Source organism: Belonocnema kinseyi, chromosome 5 (genome assembly GCF_010883055.1).
Source record: "Belonocnema kinseyi isolate 2016_QV_RU_SX_M_011 chromosome 5, B_treatae_v1, whole genome shotgun sequence".
NCBI classification, from domain to species: Eukaryota; Metazoa; Arthropoda; class Insecta; order Hymenoptera; family Cynipidae; genus Belonocnema; species Belonocnema kinseyi.
In genome coordinates, this window is record NC_046661.1 from 122,693,444 (window position 1) to 122,714,306 (window position 20,863).

At 26.0% G+C, this 20,863-nt stretch overlaps 2 protein-coding genes across 2 annotated transcripts in view; one reads left to right on the plus strand and one right to left on the minus strand.

Moving 5' to 3' along the window:
* Positions 1-4,121: 4,121 nt before the first annotated feature.
* Positions 4,122-14,839, minus strand: LOC117173053. Its single transcript, XM_033361426.1, has 2 exons — positions 14,374-14,839; positions 4,122-5,072 (listed from the first exon to the last, which is right to left on the minus strand). Exons 1-2 carry the CDS (start codon positions 14,614-14,616, stop codon positions 4,173-4,175), a joined length of 1,143 nt encoding a protein of 380 aa, XP_033217317.1. The 5' UTR covers positions 14,617-14,839; the 3' UTR covers positions 4,122-4,172.
* Positions 14,835-20,863, plus strand: part of LOC117173052 (tryptophan--tRNA ligase, cytoplasmic) — a 9,845-nt gene continuing 3,816 nt past the window's right edge. Inside the window, exons 1-2 of the mRNA XM_033361425.1 lie at positions 14,835-15,106; positions 18,108-19,045. Of these exons, the coding sequence (XP_033217316.1) occupies positions 14,980-15,106; positions 18,108-19,045 (1,065 nt within the window). The 5' untranslated portion in view covers positions 14,835-14,979. The remainder of the gene's footprint in view (positions 15,107-18,107; positions 19,046-20,863) is intronic.

The following is a 20,863-nucleotide window of genomic DNA, read 5'->3' on the forward strand; positions in this document are numbered from 1 at the left end:
TGATTTACAAAAAAAGTTCTATGGTTCAAAAAAAAATTTTGTTCAATAGAAAAAAGAGGTTGGTAATGTAGGAATTCCACTGTGTCGCATGCCCTTAATCATTTTTTTTATTCTGTTAAACGACTCAACAGAATAAAAAAAATTATAACGCACCTTCGGTTCGGATTAAACTTATGTATTAAATAATTATTTTATCTAAAATCGTAAAACAACCCTATTTCTGGTGTGAAACTCTAACATTACTTAAAATTACTAGAAGTTAAAAATCCTCTTTGAAATCTAATTTTTTTTATTAACAAAATTAATTTTCGATGAAAAACACTAACTTAATTCAGAATCTTTTAAATATTCTGAATCTTGTTCAAATTATAACTATATTTTGTTTTCAAATACCAATTTCTGGTGTAAAACGCCAACATAACCTAAAATTGTATGAACCTTTAAAATATGATTTTTGTTTAAAAATCTAAATTTTTGGTAGAAAAGCTGTCGCAAAACCGAAAAACTTTAAATCTTAAAAATGTTATTATCTTTGAAATCTATTAATTATTTCCGTTGTAAAATCGTAAAATGCTAACATCCAAAAATGGTTGAAAATTCTGCAATTATTAAATAAATGGAAAGTTGCACAAGATAAATTATGGAATTTTTATTTTGTTAATAACATTATTTTTTACAGGTGATACATTTTTTAATGAATACACTAATCTGCCACTTTGAGTATTATAGTCTCCTCTCATTCTTACATTTTTTTACAGCAAAATTTACATTAATTATTATTTTCACTCCATAAGATTCTCTCTCGAAAAAAACTGGCACATGAATATAAATTGTGTTGACCAAAGAAAAAGTTTATTTCTGAAAATACCTTTTAAATCTTTTTGTTGAAAGATTTCAGCTTATTCTGAAATATATCAAAAGTCATAAATTCAATAAGGCTTGTTTTCCTGAAATCACATTTTTCAGGAAAAAAGAAATATTTTTTTTTTATCACCTACTTCTAATCAAACAAAGAAAAATAATATCATGTCCTTGCAGAAGTAATGCGTTCCAATTCTCGAAGGTTCTTTCAACTAAATTTATAATGCCAATGCATTCTTAACCTGATGAAATATTCAGCAGCTATAAAACTCATTTTGAAGGACAACAAAGTATAAAGTTTCAAAAATAAAAGTAATCAATATTTAACATTTAAATCAATCTTAAAGGTGTTATTAATGATAAAGCTATAATAAATTTTCATCAAAATAAAAAAATATTCTGCATTTATTTTATTTTCTTTGTACCTCATAAATTTAAACTTTCACGTCAATATGAAACATGATCTACTAAAAGTTTTCGCGTGTCAGCGAGACAAAATTTTTAAACGTTACAGAAATAAACGCAAGTAAAACTGCTTCCAAAAAAACTACACAACACATATAATTTAAATACATAAAAATAGTGATTCCAATCTTCCACGCGATGCAAAAATCAAAATTGGTAATCTTGGTATTCTGTATCTTTGAAAAAAGCCAAAAGTAGGATGCCGCCCGGAAATTTTTTCGAAACCACAAACAAAATACATTTTTTTTTTAATGATACATAAAAGTTCCGCAAACCCCATAAAGTTTAATACGTATTTCCCATTAGAAAAAAAGAGGTTTTAATAAATTTGATTTAAAATCGTCAATTTTAGCTGAATAAACTGGTAACTCAACATTTCTCTTTGAAAATAGCCATAGATTATGAATAAAATATTAATTGTTATGTATCACCCCCGTAAGTGTATTTTATAGGGTCCCAAAAATATCCCATAAATGAAAAAATGGATTTTTCAAGTTTTTAGGGCTTTTTTATTTTTTTGCTGTACTTTTTTTTATAATAAATTGCTTTTAATATATAAAATGCTATTTTATACTGATAATTAAATGTTTAGGTAAATTATTTAATCTATTTATTTATTTTTTTAACAATTTTCTCTTATAATAGAATTGCAAATAATAATAATCAATTAAATTTAGTAGAAATAATTTATTATTTTTTTGAATAATATTCTTTTTGAAGAATGCCAGAAATTGCGGTTTTCTGAAATTTTCAACTTTTTGTTAACTTTTAATTGGGCGTGAATTGACATTGAATTCAATTTAACCAAAATAATTGTTTCAAAAAATTATTGTTTATAGCAATCTTCTATATTAATAATAGATTGCGTTTTTTTCTGAATTTTTTTACTTTTTGCCAACTTTTCAAATAGATTGAAGTACTAATTAATTCAGATTAACAAAAATAAATGTTTAAATAATTTATTATTATTCTTAATATTATCTTTGCTTAATGTTAGAAATTTGCGGTTTTTTCTCAAATTTTTAACTATTTGTCTATTTTTCACTTAGGGTGACTTAATAATTAATTAAATTTAGCAAAAAATATTTTTCAAACCAATTATTATTGTTAATAACTATCTTCTTCAATTATAATGACAAATAGTTGCAGTTTTTTCTTGAATTTTTAACTTTCTGTCCACTTTTCACTTAGTGAGGTAATAATTAATTCAAGTTAATAAACATAATTGTTAAAAAATGTATTATGATTTATAACTATCTCCTCTTAGAGTGATGCTAGAAAGTTGTGTGGTTTTCTGAAATATCCCGTTTTTCTTTAACTTTTTGGTTAGGAACAAATAATAAATAAACATTAGAGATAATTATTTTTTAAACAATCCGTTTCTTGTTTGTGAACATCTTTTTTTGAAACAAAACAGATTTTTTTAAGATTCTTTAAATTTTTTATACTGATCATATTAAATGTAAATTTTCCTGGAAGTAGTTGCTGAAAGCCTTTTTGTTTAAATTATTATTAATATTTATTATTTTTTCCTGAATAGAAAGTTAACTCGCATTATTTATTACTTTATTAAGTAAAAAGCGAGTAAAAAGTTTAAATTTCAGAAGAAACCGCAACTATCTAACATTAATCAAGAAGATAGGTATAAACAATAATAATTTGTTTTTATTATTATTTTTCATAAATTGAATTAATTAATAACTCACTCCAAGTGAAAAGTAGACAACTAGTTGAAAATTTCATTAAAAACGCAACTTTCTAGCATAATTCAAATTGATTATTATTCTTTTCTAAATACTCAATTGTTTAAACAATTTTGTTAATTTAATTTATTTACCTCACTGTGTTTAAAAATTGGACAAAAAGTGATTTTTTGTGAAAAAACTACAATTTTCTATCATTTCTTCAACAAAAAATATTACTAACAATGATAATAAATTGCTTAAACGAGTATGTTTGTTAACATTAATTATTACCTCTTTCTAATTGAAAACTGGATAAAAAGTAGAACATTTCTGAAAAACTCGCAACTTTCTACTTCTATTCTAAGAAAAAATTGCTAAAAACAATAATAAATTGTTTTAAATAATTTTTTTATCGCTACATCTTTTTCAAAATCTTAACAGTCTTTCGAGTTTTAAATTCTTTAGAAATTTTCGAAATCTTTGGCATTTTTTCAATCATTATGAAGTGTTTGAAATCTTTGTGAACATTTTGTGATATCTTTCAAATCTTTTGAAATATTTGTACAATTTTTCTAAAATACTTTTTATTCGTTGAAATCATTGAATTATTTGAAATCATACAATTAGTCGAATTTTTTCAAATCTTCGTCAATGTTTTGCAACCTTTTCAAATCGTTTCAAATCTTCGAAATGTTTTAAAATCTTTGAAACCTGTTGTACTATACACTTTTTCAATCTTTTAAATCCTTTAAAACTTCTGCAATTTTTAAAAACTTTTTGAAGTTCTTTTGAAATATTTAAAATCTGATGTAAACGTCTTTTTTAAGTTTTTAAAATCTGTGAAACATTTGCAAAATGTTCCAAAATACTTTTAAATATTTTTAAATCTTTGGAATATTTTTGAAATCTTGATAAATAAAAAACTGTTCAGTAACAATATTTCTTTCATAATAGAGTAAAATATTTAAATTACTTTTCACATTTCAATAAAATAACTATTTGAAAAGAAGAACAATTTGTTTCAAAGTTTTCGTGAAAAATAGTTGTCAATAATAGTTATCTTGTGGGAAAAATATAAATTTTTTCAAAACAAAAAAAAAAACGGATTTATTTTTTTCTGGATTCGAATAAACTTCCGGGTGATATGCATTTTGTACTATCCTATTGCTCACTCCTTTTTTGCAATCTTCTAATCTTTTCACTGAGGATTCTCTTTCCACTTGTGCAAATTTCACAGGACAAACTTTTCGTTGAGATAGGAATCACCAAGGAACACTTTAGATGACGCAAATATCCCGCTGGATCTCGTATCACAAAAGAGTTCGCCACATTTTTCACAGAATCTATGGACGCGATTGCAAATCCTGAACAAACTTTCAGACTTTCAAAATTTCTCATCAACATCTCCAATTCGTTGGTTGAGGAAACGTAAGTTTCAGCCAATCCAAGCTTATCTAAGGGCAACGGTATACCTAAAACTTCGGCTCCAATTCGCATGTAACTGGAGATAGTGATTTGTTTCGTAGTCACAAATTTCATTCTCCCCTTCACTAATCGTGCCTGACACTGCGACAGTTCGATACATGGAACATATTTGTAGGTTTGACGACGACACCAGGACAAAGACATCTTTATGTCTTCCTTGGCAAGAAATAAAGAGGTAAATAAATTCATCCGCACGGTTTCAGGATCCAGAGGCTTTTCAGAAACTGCAGGCTCTCCAGCGTCTTCGGGATCAGTCGTTTTTTCATTTGGATTATTTGAATCTTCTTGTAAAAATGAATCAACTTCTGTCTTTGTGCTCTGAATTAAGTTCAAATCTCCAGTCAAAATTGAATCGGAAATATTCAAAATGTTCGAATTTTCAGTAGAAGCTTGATCGGTCAGAGTAGATTCTGATTCGACTTTGATTTTTTTAGATATAGGCTCTGCAGCTTCGGCTAGTGGCAATCTTTGCTTCGGGGGTTTTCGTTTTCTTTTTGCCTTGGATAAATAAGCCGGACAATTAGGGAACTGCGATGGTATGGCACCTTTTCTTAAATATGGTCTTTTCAAGTCCTCCTACGACAAAAAAAACCAAATAGGAGAAATATAACTCAGGGTGGTCGTTTTAAGGGTAAATGGTAGTCTGTGACGCAATCCAAATTTGACCTTGTACTGTTAATTTTGTCCGCCTTTTTTGTCTTAAACTAAATATGCTAGTATATCGAAATTTTGGGAGAAGGAAAAAATTGTATGAGCCGACATCGGTTGGATACTTTGGAGTTTTTATTTTGTAAGGAAAAGCGGTACTTATAAGTTTTCCACGACGAAAAAGTTTGGAGTTGGAAAAGGCCCCTAGCGCCACCACCTTCCTTTTGCGAAAAAGTCGCAACTTGTTAGACAGTGAACTGTTCGACAGCTGTGAATACTCAGCCGGTAACACGGCTTCATCGAAAGATTATTCACTGAAAGAATTAATTATTAAAAAATATTTAACTGGAATATTTGTAATTTTTAACCAAGAAGAAAAATGGTTAAACAAGGAGATTAACTTTAAAAGAAAAACATCATGTTCAACAAAAAAATATATATATATATTTTTTTAAAACGTGAATTTTAAACGAAACAGTTGAATTTTCAATTAAAAGAGGCCAATTTTGAACCCAATTGTCGAATATTTAAACCAAAGTATTACTATTTAAAAAAAAAAAGATTTTTCAAAGAATACATTATTTTTTCAACGAAATAGTTCAATTTTGAAGTAAAAAAGATCATGTTTCAGCAACAAAAGCAATAGTTCAATTATCAGTTGGAGAAATCAATTTTCAACTAAAATTATGAATCCTTAACTAGAATAATTAAATTTTAAATAAACAATTCGTTTTCAACTAAAACAATGAAACTTCAAATGAAATAGTTTAACTTTTAACGAATTCAGTCAAATAAAAAAAAAAAGAATGTTTAACTAAACAAATGAATTTTTTACTAAAATTATGGAATATTCCACTGGGATAGTATTTTCATTTTAAGTTAAGGAAAAAAATTATTTTCTATAAAAAAAGAAACAAATCTTTAATAAAATAGCTCATTTTTTAAGCAAAGAAATGAATTTTTAATATAAATGATGAATTTTCAGTAAAAAAATTAATGTTGATGAAATTTTTTTAACAAATTAGTTTTGATGAAAGAATTTATTTTTCAACCAAGCAAATTTATTTACAACGTAAAAGATGAATTTTTATTTAAAATGATGAATATTTAACTGGAATACTTCAATTGCCAACTGGAAAGAAGAATTTTTAAACAATGAGATTAACTTTCAAAGAAAAAAAATCATTTTCTACCAAAACAAGTAGGTTTTAGATTTAAAAAAGTCGATTTTTTAACAAATAGGTAGGGTTTTTAAAACAAAATACGTGACTTTTGAACGAAATAAATTAGTTTTCGGTTGAAAAAGACAAATATACATCCAACTTGCTAAATTTTGAAATGGAAATGTCAATTTTCCACCCAATGTGGAACGATTAAATTTTTAGTTAAAAAAAAACTAAATTAAGTTTATTAAAAATTCATCTTTTATGTTATAAATAAATTTCCATAGTTGAAAAATAAACTCTTTTCATCAAAATTCATTTTTTTATTGAAGATTCATCATCAATATTAAAAATTCATTTCTTTGCTTAAAAAATGGGCTATTTTATTGAAAAATTTTTTCTTTTGTAGAAAATAATTTTTTCCTTTAACTTAAGGGCATGTGACACAGCTAAATACCTATATTACCGACCACAGTTTTTCAGTTCACTGAATGTTTTTTTGAACCTAAGAACTTTTTTTGTAAATAAAATATTGAGCTGAAACTTTGGGAAATGTATTAGAGTACAATAAAGTACGTTTAGGTACTGCATATTGGTAGAAACTTCACTGAAAATTATTTCATTTTTTTTCTGAACCTCAACATTTTTTGTTCGTTCAAACTTTTTTTATACATAAAATATCGGTCTCAAACTTTGAGAAATTCAAGAGCTGAAAGAAAACTACGTTTAAGGACAAAGCTTAATAATAAAATATGTAAAAAAATATATTTCAGCAATCAATTCCAACGGCATCAGCCGGTAACGTTGTACACGAAAATACGAACCCTCTAGAGCCTCGTCTAGTGGCCGCCAGGTTTCGTATTTTCGTGTATAACGTTACCGGCTGATGCCGTTGGAATTGATTGTTGAAATATATTTTTTTACATCTTTTATTATTAAGCTTTGTACTTTAACGTAGTTTTCTTCTTGCATTTCTCAAAGTTTCAGACCGATATTTTATGTATAAAAAAAGATCGAACGTTCAAAGAATGTTGAGGTTCAGAAAAAAGATGAAATAATTTTCAGTGAAGTTCTTATTTACAAAAAAAGTTCTTAGGTTCAAAAAAACATTCAGTGAACTGAAAAAGTGTGGTCGATAATATAGGTATTTAGCTGTTTCACATGCCCTTAAAGTGGAAATATATCAAAATTCGTCGAATTCTTTGGAAGTTCATCCATTTCATTTGAAGATTCATTGTTTTAGTTTTAAACTAATTTTTTTATTTAAAATTTAATTATTCTAGTTGAGGATTCATCATTTTAGTTGAAATATCATCAGTTTGGTTGCAAATTAATGTCTCCACAGCTGAAAATTTAACTATTCCTTTTGTTGTTAGAAAATGATATTTTTTAGTTCAAAATTGAAATGTTTGGTTACAAAATTAATGTATTTTTTGAAAAATCTTTTTTGTAAAAGGAAGGTGGCGGCGCTACGAGCTTTTTCCAACTCCAAACTTTTCCGTCGCTTCGTCTGCTACAAGGCACTCACGGAAAACTTATAAATACCGCTTTTCCTTACAAAATAAATACTCCAAGGGGCACAACCGATGTCGGCTCATATATTTTCTTCCTTCTCCCAAAATTTCGATATACTAACTTATTTAATTTATGAAAAAAACAAGGCGGACAAAATTAACCTATAAGGTCAAATTTTGATTGCGTCAGAGACTACCAACTTGTGCATCTGAAAACAAAATGGCGTCCCATAGTGTCCTAAGTTGGTTAGTTCCTAATATCTTCAGCGCGGCGCTAGTTGTCTCAACACTTCCTGTTTTATTGTAAGCAATGGAAGTAGACCACTTTTTTCAATTTTTTAATAAACAAAATCTTATTTTCGTAAAAAAAATATTGAAATGAAAAGAATTTAACTCATTTTATATTTTAAAACAATTTTCCAAACAATGTATATAAATGTTAATGGAAAACATGAATTAAAACGTCACCCAATAAACTTAGGAAAATGGAATATTAGATTTGAATTTGAATAAAAAGTTAAATATAATCCGTTTTATACCTGAAAACGCAGTAAATAATATTTATGTCACAAAATATAAAAATAGTTTTGTGAAAAAAGTTTTAATCGTATACAAGTTCAAACTTTTATATTTGAGGGTTTAGCGAGTACTTACACTATTGAATATAATGAGAAAAATGTAATTGAAATTGAATTAAACTTTTATTCATTAACATATGCATAAAAATATGTAAAGAACATTAAAAATAGTTTATTCAATAATTCAACTTGTTGAAAAAAAAATATTTTTCAGAGGAACAAATATAAAGTATAATGTTATAAAACGTCCAAGATGTAAATATAATCATCATCTTTGTTTTAAAGACTTAAAGGCATATAATGATAAAAGAGAGCAATTAAAGAAATTTTATTTTTTACTGATTATATTAAATAAAATGGTATCAAATTTTTCTCCGTTTTTTTACATTCCATTACTAATATTTTTAATTTGTTTTCGACAATAAACTTTCGGAATCATATTTCACTTTTCATTGAAATTCAAATCTAAGATATATTCTATTTTGCTTGGATTATTGTACAACCATATAAATCATTTTTTTGCATGGAAACAACATTTTGTTTACTAAAAAATTTAAAAAGCGATTTAGTTCCATTGCTTTATGTAAAAACAGGGAGCGATGAGACAACTAGCGCCGCGCTGGAGATATTAGGAACTAATCAACTTAGGATAGTTGCGGGGTCAAGTTAAAATCTGAAATATGGAGATGCACAGGGCAAAAAATTCCCGGTCATTTCCTGGTTCGAAAACATTTTTCACGCTACAAAATTTTCTATTGGAAGTAATGAAAACTGAGCTGCAAATCACTTAGGACAATTTTCAGCTAGAAATATAAAAAATTGAATGATTATATTTTTGTTATAAACAGAACCCTTCCTAAATTATAAGTTTAAATTATTTTTGATTTTAAATACTTTAAAGATCCTTCCAAAGCGAAAAAAAATTATTTCAAAATATTGATACATCTACATGATGTTCTACATTTACTCAAATTTTAAGTTATTATTGAATTTTTGTTGGAACTTCTAAACAAACTAAATACTCGTAGGTGAAATATTATTCAGAGTGGTCGTTTTAATCACACACAAAATTCCCAGTCATTTCCCATTCGAAAAAATTGTTCACGCTAAAAAGCTTTCCATATGAAGTAATAAAAACGGTACTGCAAATCGTTTTAAGCAATTTTAAGTTAGAAATATTAAAATTTGAATTATAAAAATTGATTATATTTTTGTTATAAACTGAACACTTCTTAAATTAAAAGTAAAATTACTTTAATTTTAAATAGTTCAAAAAATCTTAAGAAAATTCAAAATTTTATTTCAAAATATTGAAACATTTACATGTTGTCTTACATTTATTCCAATTTTAAGCTACTCTTAGAATTTTTTAGAACTTCTAAAATATATAAAAATGATTCGAATTCTTCTTAAAACGTTGTCATAATCCTACAAGTTTAAAAATATTTTGTTCAAATCTTCCAGATTAATTTTTCACAATTTTGGGAATCTTTTTAAATTTCTTTAAATATTCTCTTAAAATTAATTTTTCAATATAATAAATTATTTTCCATTTTCATGGGAATCTCAAAAAATGTCTTTCACTCTTCTGAAACGTTTCATAATTCTTAAAAAGCTTCTAAATTTTGGGCTTGAAATCTGCAAAAATCTATATTTTGTTTTAAATTAAGTCGTGGGCTATTTCCACTGAAATTTCGGAACGAATGCTCAGATTTTGATGGTATACGTAAACACTTCGTTTAATTTGTATGAAATGATTTCCAATTTTTAATTATTTTTGAATCTTTCAAGCTTTTTATTATACATAATATTGAACAATTTTACCTGTTAATTGAACTTTTTCAAACAGAAAAATTAAAGATTTTACATGGACATTAAAATATTTGTAAATATCAGACAATTATTTTTCAAATTTTAAACTAAAACAATATGTCCATTTAATAAAAACCTTTAAATATGAACATATTATTTTAAAGCTTAAAAAATTGGAAATCGTTTATAAAGTTTAAATCGAGCGTTTACATTTTATTTGACTACTAAGGCTTTCCAATTGAAGCAGTCCAATTTTTAACGTTAAAATCTGGAAATTCTTAAATATTAAACTGATTCCGAATCGTCTTGTAAAATAAATTAAAATTCACTTGTTAATCCTCAATGTACATTTCAATTTGAAATATCATTATAATATAATATTTTTTTGATGAACTAAAAAATTTTTTCTCCAAAATTATCGATGTCAAACGCTACTCATTTTTAATTTTTCAGTCTTTAAAGCTGCATTAAAATTTCTTAAAATAAAAATATACACTCAAAACTTAACATCCAAAATGTAAAATCGGTAAGTATAAGATTTTCGAATTATGCATATTAAACTAAATAATATCATAATTGAAAAAGATAAAAGGTCAACTGATGATTTAAAAAATTGTTCAAATGAAACTTAGACAGACTTTTTTTCGAAAAATTTGTAAAATTCCCGGTCAGAAAATAAATTCGCTAGCATATCCCGGATCTCATAAAATTCCCGCTTATTTCTCAGTCCAGCTGCAATCCTGATAACTAGTTATTTTTCATGATTATTAATATTATTCAGTATTATTATTATTAATTATGTATTTAATGCTAAAAGTTATAAAGAAAAATAACTTTTCTCAATAAATTACTTTAAATTACATTTTATTAATGTGAAAAAAATGATGTGTATAATAATTTTATTATTTAATTTTATTAAAAGTAATATAAATAAAGAAGCTTTTAAAATATAAATTTTATGAAAAATACATCAAGTAAGGAACCGTAAGAAACTAACTGTATGCGCCAAAGAAACCTGGCGAGTGAAAAACCTAGCAAAACAAAATTTTTAAGTCAGGGAATTTTATTTGCCAAATAAAAGTTAGGGATTTAGAAAAAAAATCTTGCAAGTCAGAACATTTTTATAACTATAAATAACTGTCAAGCAGAATAAAATTGAAAAATTTTAATTTTAATTTGAAATTGTTTTATTCCGTTTATAAAAGATTCTAGGTTCAAAATGTTAAAAGTTTTATAGTCTGATATTTGAATATTAATGGTCAGGGAAAATGAAAAATTGGGCAGGGAAAAATTCAGGAATTTTTAAAATGAAGGTTTCAGATAACCCCGATACAATATTCTTGTTAGTAATTTATTTACCCTGTATTTATATTTCTTTTTTTTGTAGTTGCTTCCTCCTGAAGATTATCCTTTTAGTAATCAATTTTATTATATGTTTGAAAATTCATCTTTTTGGGTTAAAAATTTACTTTTTTAAGACTCACATTTGGCGTTAAAAAATCAACTGAAATCTTATTTGGATGATAATTCAACAATTTTTTTAAATTATTATTTTTTTTATAATTCATAGGTTTTAGTAGAAAATGCATCTGTTTTGTTTAAAAATACAACTATTTGGTTGAAGATTCAAACAATTTTATTAGTCATTTTTTTGTTAGAAAATTCAACTATTTCATAGGAAATTTACTTCTTCTTTAAAATTCATATTTTGGTGTTGAAAAATCATTTATTTTTTTATTTTATTCTTTTTATTAAAACACTCATCTGTTTTAGTAAAAATCTCATCTGACTTTAATAAAAATGCAACTGATTGGTTGAAAAATCAACAGTTTTATTAATAAGTCATCGTTTTTGTTGAGTTTAACTATTTCGTAGAAAATTTACTTGTTTAAAACCCTTATTTTCATGTTAAGAAGTCAAACTAAAATCGTTTTTGACGAAAATACAGATATCTTTTTTCCAACATTTGTCTTTTTGATTAAAAAAGTCATCTATTTCTATAGAAATTGCACCTTTCTTGGAAAAAATGTAACTCTTCGGTTTAAAATTCACCTTTTTGGGTTTAAAACTAAAGTATCTTCGTAGAAAATTTACTTTTTGATTACAATTCATATTTTGGAGATTAAAAAACAACTGAAAACTTTTTCGGATAAAAACTCAACTATTAAATTTTATTTTAATTCGTCTACTTCAGTAGAAATTGTATCTTTCTTGAATGAAAATGCGCCCGTTTGGTAGAAAATTCAATAATTTTATTAAAAGGTCATCATTTTTGTTAGAAAATACAACTATCTCGTAGAAAATTTACCTGCTGTTAAAAATTCAACCATTTTTTTTAATTATTTTATTTTTTTATTTAAAAATTCATATGTTTTAGTAGAAATTTCATCTGTGTCGGATAAAAATACAACTATTTGGTTAAAAGTTCAAAAAAATGTATGAAAGTCATTCTTTTTGTTAGATAATTCAACTATTTCGTAGGAAATTTACTTCTTGTATAAAATTCATATTTTGGTGTTGAAAAATTATTTATTTTTTTATTCGATTTTTTTACTAAACAATTCATCTGTTCCAGTAGAATTTTTAACTGCCTTGGATAAAAATACAACTATTTGGTTGAAAACTGAACAATTTAGTTAAAAAGTCATCCATTTTGTTAGAAAATACAAATATTTCGTATAAAATTTATTTGTTGTTAAAAATTCATATTTTGTTGTTGAACACTCAAATAAAATCTTTTTTAATGCAAATGCAACTATGTCTTTGAAAATGTTTATTTTTTGATCTAAAAATTCATCTGTTTTGGATAAAATTCAATTATTTAGTTGAAAATAAAACATTTTTTTTAAAAAGTCATCTTGACAACTGAAATCTTTTTTGGATTAACATAAAACTATTTTAATGAAAATTTGTGTTTTTAATTTAAACATTCATCGGTTTTAGTAGAAATTGCATCTTTCTTGGACAAAAATGAAACTTTTTCTTTAAGAATTCAACAATTTTGTTAAAAAGTAACCCTTTTTGGTTAAAAATTCAACTGTTTTGTGGAAAATTCACCTTTTTGGATTGAAAATTCAAGTATCTTCAAACAAAACTTACATGTTATTTAAAACTCAAATTTTTATGTTGAAAAGTGAAACTAACCAATTTTTTGGATCAAAATTCAAATTATTTTTGTTGAAAATTTCGTCTTTATGATTTAAAAATTCATCTGTTTTAGTAGAAATTAATTCTTTCCTGAATAAAATTGCAACTGTTTGGTTAAATATTATTCGTTTTTGCTTGAGGATTCAACTATTTTGATTGGAAATTTTAGATGAACCACTTTCTTAAGAAAACATTTTTTAAGATTCATATTTTTATTTGTAAATTTATCTCTTTGGTTGAAAGTTAGACGACTTTTCTGAAATTTTGTTTGTTTGAATGAAGGTTTATCTCTTTGGTTGAAAAGTAACAATTTTGTTGAAAATTATTCTATTTTTGCTGAACTTTTTTCCTTTCATTAATGAAAAATCGTTATTTGTTGAAAATTCTTCTTTTCGGTTGTAAAATTCGTGTTTTTAAATAAAATTTTACCTTTCTTGTTAAAAATATAAACTATTATACTTCTTGTCGAGAATTCATGTTTTTAGGTTGAAAATTTAAGTAGCTTGTTAAAAAGTCATCTTTTTGTGGTCGAAGTTATTTTGTTTGTTTAAAACAAGTGAATAAATTTGACTCTGAAATATTGTTTTATTCCGCTTATAAAATACCCTATGTTAAAATATTACAAGATTAAAATGCTGTTATTTGAATATGTTAATTGTCAAGGAACATAAAATGTAATATTAATATTTTTAACATTTTATTTCCCTTTCCAGCGAAAAAATAAAAAAGTGAAGAAAAAATCCTGAGGGCTTGTTTTTTTAAAGTGGAAACAAAAATTAATACAAAAGGGTGATTGAGTCTAATCAGTCTAATTATAATTTTTCATATTCCTTAGAGGTTAGAATTTTGATATATCATGAATTATTCCGTTTTCTCGCAATGAAAACATTTATTTAAAAAATGTGATACTTGTGTTACGTAGAAAATGTTCAGAACTGTTAATAGGAACTGTGAAACTTTATTTTATTGTAATTTTAATTCATTTAACGAAAATGTAAAGGTAAACAATACATACCGATGCCATAACATTTCCATCGGGATCCAACACTTCGCGTCTCCAAACTATATCCTCAGAAAGAAAATGTTTATGACACACTACCATGCCAGCTTTTAAGACATAATCCTTTCTCGGAATTGCTCTTTCCCATTGTAATAAAAGATCTGTTTCTTTGTACGGAACAGAAAAATGATGAGTTTTTTCTTTATTGGGGTCGTACCCTGATTTACAATTTGGTACGAGACACCTGTGGCCACCCATTTTGGCTTTATAAAAAATGCCACCACTTCCACTAAATAGAAATACTTAAATTTCAATTATCGGAAATTTGCTGCAATTATTATTATTTGCATCATTAGCCGGTAAGAGATAATCTGATAATAACCGACATAACCGTTCAAACCAAACAACTAAGCGCTGCAATTGCGCTCTCTGTCGGATTTTTTCGAGGTCAGGATGACGACATAACCTCGAAAAATACACGAGACCCACGAGACCGATGAAGACTGATCTGGCTACCTGGTTGGCCTGACAGTATTCCTTTCTCGCACGTGAGGAGATATATTTGTACCAATTCTTTTAATATCTAAATAATAATAGTTCGTGAGTAAAGAAACGTGAATCATGACCGCTGAAGAAGTCAAGATTAAAAATCTGACGATAAACGACTCTTTAGAGGAAGAAGATGTAGTGACACCCTGGTCTGTTGAAAGCACGGTTGATACCGGAATCGACTACGATAAACTCATCAGTAAGTTATTGAAATATCTGACCATATGGAATAAATAATTAATTTGAAAAAAATCTTCTTAGGCGAGTTGTTCATTCAAATTCGAAAGAATAAATCTTTTCAAATATGACGTAAACTTTATATTTATGTTCTAAAACACGCATGTTTTTCATTTTCTAAATAATTGCCATTACTTCCGCGTTATGATTTAAATATTTTTATCAACATTTGATTCTTGATTGGTTAAAAATAATTTTTTCGATTGTCAATTAAACTATTCCATTTTTGGTTAAAAATGGATTTTTTCAGTTAACAATTGATATTTTTTAGATGAAAGTTCAACTTTTTGGTTAAAAATTCCTTTTTATTTAAAGAGGTTTAATCTTCTGGATTGAAAATATATCCTTTTTAGTTCAGAATGCAATTTTTTGGTTAAAATATAAACTGTTGTATGCTACGTAACTTCTTTTTTATTTGAAAAGTCGATTATTTGAGTTATAGTTTAAATACTTTGTAAAGAAAATCATTTCTTTTATTAAAGATTCATAATTTTGTAGAAAATTCATGTTTATTGGTAGAACATTAATCTTCTTGGTCGAAAATTTATCTTTTTGGTTAATTTTGTTAAAAATTAAGCAATTTTATTAAATATTAAACTTTTTGATTCAAAAGTCATATTTTGAGTATAATTTCATCTTTCTTGTAGTTAAATATTTTTTTTTGCTTAAAAAATAAAAAATTTGTTTGAAAATTCATGCTTTTTGGTGGAATATTAATTTTCCTGTTCGAAAATTCATCTTCTTGTTTGAAAATTTCACTATTTTGTTGAAAATTCGTTTTTATTTGCAGAAATTTAATCTACTCGGTTGAAAATTCAAATGATTAGTTGAAATTGTCATTCTTTCTTAACTGAAAATCTTTCTTCATTGAAAATTCCTCTCTTTTGGTAAAAATTATATATGTATATATATATATATATTTTTTTTTTTTGCTAAAAACGAAATAGGTTGGTTACAAGTTTAATTAATTTGATACAAATTGAAAAATTTTATTTAAAAAATTATCCTTTTTGGTTGAACATTGAACTGTTGTGCTGAAAATTCCTATGTCTGAGTTCAAAATTAAACTATTTGGCGGAGTTTTTTCTCTTTCTTGATAGAAAATGTTTTTTGTATTCCACTCTTTTGTTGAAAATTCATCTCTTTCGGAAGAAATATCATATTTTTTTGGCTACAGATGCAACTGTTTGGTTGCAAGATTAAATATTTTGATGGTAATTCAACAATTTTATTAAAAGGTCATCCGTTTTGGTTGAAAATTCAAATGTTTTTTTTATAAATTTCGAGTTTTTAGGTTGAAAATTCAACTATTTGCTTTCAACTGTTTGATACAGGAAACGTCTTCTTGGTTGAAAATTTCAAGTTTTTGGTAAAAATTGGATCTTTTTTTGTTAAAAATGGAAGTGTTTATTTGAAAATTAATCTGTTTTGAGTATTTAACTATTTTGATGGAAATTCGTCTTTTTTGGTTCAATTCAGCAGTTTATAATTTTAAATTAAATTTTGATTGTTAGAAACATCAACCATCACATTTTTCGTTGAAAAATTATTTTTGTTGGTTCGAAATTTAACTGTTCCATTATTGGTCCAAAATTTATCATTTTTAGTTGAAAATTTAACTCCTTGGTTGACTGTTTAATTAATTTGTTATAAAAATTTTTTTATTTAGTTGAACATTTATCTCTTTAGTTGAAAATATAAGTATTTTGTTGAATTTTTTTTAATTAACTTTTTTAACTGAAAATTGAATAATTTTATTTTTGATAGAAACTTTATATTGTTCAGTCAAAAATTCGTCTTTTTGTTTTCACAATTAATCTATTATTTTTTGAGTACAAAATCTTTATTTGTTAGAAATGGTTCTTTTTGGTTTTAAAATTCTTTTCTTTTTTTGTATAAATTCCATTCTTTTTTTATTAAAATATAAACTATGACACTTTTTAGTTGGTAATTTGTGTTTTTAGGTTGAATGTTTAACTATTATGTTAAAAATTCCAGTATTTTGTTAAAGAGTTATATTTTTAAGTAGAAAAAACTTTTTTTTTTGTTTTAAATAAATTAATACATTTGAAAATTTTTAATTTGTATATGAAACACTGTAATTCCTGAATGTGTCTGAGCTGGAAAATAATCTATATTCAACCGCTGATATAACCTGAACAATAAAAATATTGTTAAAAATCATAAATTCTCTTCAATTCTGTCATATGCTCTGTTATATAACCTGAACTTAAATTCTCGAGAATTTCAGAACTCTAGGTACAATTTAAAAGATGTATTTTAATTTGTACATAAAAGTGTTTTTGCGATTGTTTTGTTAAGTATAAAACAATTAATACGACAAACAAATCTTCATCAAAAATAAATATTTTAAATAGTAAAGCTTAATAATAAGCTTAAATAAACATGAATTAATGTATGCAGCGAGAGTTTTTATCCAGATTATGTAAAGAATACGAATAATAGACGATTGGAATTTAAATACAAATTATAACCCAACTTTTCGGTCAGATTTTTAAATAGTAAATATGTCATGTAAATATTAATAAAAAATATACTTTGAGTTCATTTTTGCTTTATAAAAAGTCCATTTAAGTTTATAATCGTTTCAAAATCACAATAAATAGAACAATATTTTTCCTTTTTGTTAGAAAATTATTTCGGTAAAAAAATGTGTTTTTCACTGTACAGCATATAAAATCCATCTAAAACCCTTTGTTTCCGATAAAGACTTATTTCTATTATCAAATAAATGCTTCAAACGCCAAAAAAACTATTTAAAACACTTTTATGTCCAAATTAAAATGCATCCTTAAAATCGTACCTGTTCTTTCCAGTTCGGATATTTCTCACCAAGTGGCGCATCACAGTTCAACCATTCCAAATGCTGAGTTTTTTGTATTATTTTCTCAAAAGGGCCCTGTCACTAATCCTAATTAATGCAATAATTATCTATTGAACAGAACGCTTCGGCAGTTCGAAGATCGATGAAGAGCTTCTCCAGCGATTTGAGAAGCTCACGGGCAAGAAGCCTCATCACTTCCTCCGACGTGGGATCTTTTTCTCTCACCGAGATATGCACACAATCTTGAACCTTTACGAGCAAGGCAAACCTTTTTACCTCTACACAGGTCGAGGTCCAAGTTCCGAATCTATGCATCTCGGTCACCTAATCCCCTTCATGTTCTGCAAATGGTTGCAAGATGTCTTTAACGTTCCTCTCATCGTTCAGTTGACGGACGACGAAAAATCCATCTGGAAGAACATAAAAATCGAGGATGCAATCACACTAGCTTATAAAAACGCGAAGGACATTATAGCCTGCGGCTTCGAATCTAGAAATACTTTTGTATTCTCCAATCTGGAGCACATTGGTAGCAATCCTGCCTTCTATCAGAATATGATTCGAATACAAAAGTGTGTAACTTACAATCAGGTGAAGGGTATTTTTGGATTTGGAGATAGCGATCCTATTGCCAAAATCTCTTTTCCTCCGACGCAAGCTGCTCCTGCACTTTCCAGCACATTTCCATTTATTTTCAAGGATATTAAGGCGCATTGTCTGATTCCTTGTGCAATTGATCAGGATCCTTACTTTAGGATGACGCGGGACGTCGCGCCGAGAATTGGACATCCAAAACCTGCATTAATGCATTCGACTTTCTTTCCTGCTTTGCAAGGTTCCAAGACTAAGATGTCTGCTAGTGATGATAATACGGCAATATTTCTGACTGATACGGCAAAGCAGATCAAGAATAAAATCAATAAGCACGCCTTTTCGGGAGGACAGGCTACTGTCGAGGAACATCGGAAAATTGGAGGGAACTGTGATATTGATATCTCTTATCAGTGGCTGAGATTCTTCCTGGAGGACGATGAGAGATTGGAGGAGCTTAGAAAAGTAGGTTTTTTTATCAACTTTAAATCTTTATCATTTTTTTATTAACTTGAAATACTTATTTGTTAAATTGAGTGCTTTGGTGCTTTAAAATTGTGCGTATCTTTGTTTTCAATCTTAAATTTTAATTTTTGTGATTTAAAAAGTATTTAAGCTTGGAGCGAAATAATCTTTTCTTTTCTAAGATTTCAAGTCTACAATTGTAAATGATACAATATTTGAAAGACGTAGAAATTCTTCGTGTTCGACGTCCTCTCGTTAAAATTTGTAAATGATTTTTTTTATAAACTATATTAAAAGATTACATAGGATTAAATGATATTACACACGATTATGGGGATTACAAGAGATTGTACAAAATCAGGGTGTCCAGTTACCTTGAAAATCTGGAATTCTTCTTGAATTTATCTCAAACCTTAAAAATCTGGAAAAATTGAATTTTTCACCAGAACCTTGAATTTGAATTTTTTTATTATACACCAGATTTTAAAAGGTTACAAAATAATTTCAAAGATTTCAAAATATTTCATAGCTTTTATAATATCTAAAAGGACTTTCAACATTTCAAAAACAGTTTACGGATTTCAGAGACTTAAAAATGATTCAAGGATTTGAAAAAGGCGTGTAGACAATATTTAAAAGATTTCACAAGATTTCGAATATTTCACAAAGATTTTAATTCTTTTAAAATATTTAAAGGATTTAAAATATTTTAAATGATTTCAATATGTTTTAGAAGATTTCAAATTATTTCACAATTATTTCCAAGAATTGAGAAGGTTTTAAGAATTTCAATGAGGGTATATTACATCAGATTTCAAAGATTTTAAACAATTTCAAAAGGTTTCAATAAATTTTAAATTTCAAAAGGTTTCGATAAATTTTAAATTTCAAAAGGTTTCGATAAATTTTAAATTTCAACAAAATTTCAAACTATATATAAATTTTTTTTTCACAAAAAAAGATTAAAGGAAAGATTTCACAACTATTTCAAAGATTTCATCGAGATTTCTAATTCCAAGGTTTTAAAAAGGGTACAGTACACCGAATTTCGAAAATTTCAAAAGATTTCAAAGATTTTCAATTTGCTTAGAAGATTTCAAAAGAATTCACAAAGATTTCGAACAAATTTGAAATAAATTCAAAAATTTTGACAAAGATTTCATAAAAATTTAATGAATATTGCAAATTCAAAGATTTCAAAAAATGGTAAAGTACGCCAGACTTAAAAGATTTTTAAACATTTTTAACGATCTCAAATTTGTTTAGAAGATTTCAAAATACTTCACAAAGATTGCAAATATTTTACAAAGAAAACGAAGATTTCACAAATATTTCAAATTTGTTAGAATATTTCAAAAGATTTCAAAAAAATTTGAAGAATTTAAAATATTTCACGACAAATTTAAGAATATTTCAAATATTTTAATGATTTCAAATGAACTCAAAAGTTTTCACAAAGATTTCATAAAAATTTAATGAATATTGCAAATTCAAAGATTTCAAAAAATGGTAAAGTACGTCAGACTTAAAAGATTTTTAAACATTTTTAACGATCTCAAATTTGTTTAGAAGATTTCAAAATTCTTCACAAAGATTGCAAATATTTTACGAAGAAAACGAAGATTTCACAAAGATTTATCAACTTTAGAAGATTTTGAAGGATTTTAAAGATTTCAGAACATTTCAATTTTTTACAATGATTTCAATTTTTTTACTATATTTTTTTAAAGATTTCACAAATATTTCAAATTTGTTTGAATATTTCAAAAGATTACACAAAGATTTCGAACATTTCACAAATATTTCAATCAATTTCAA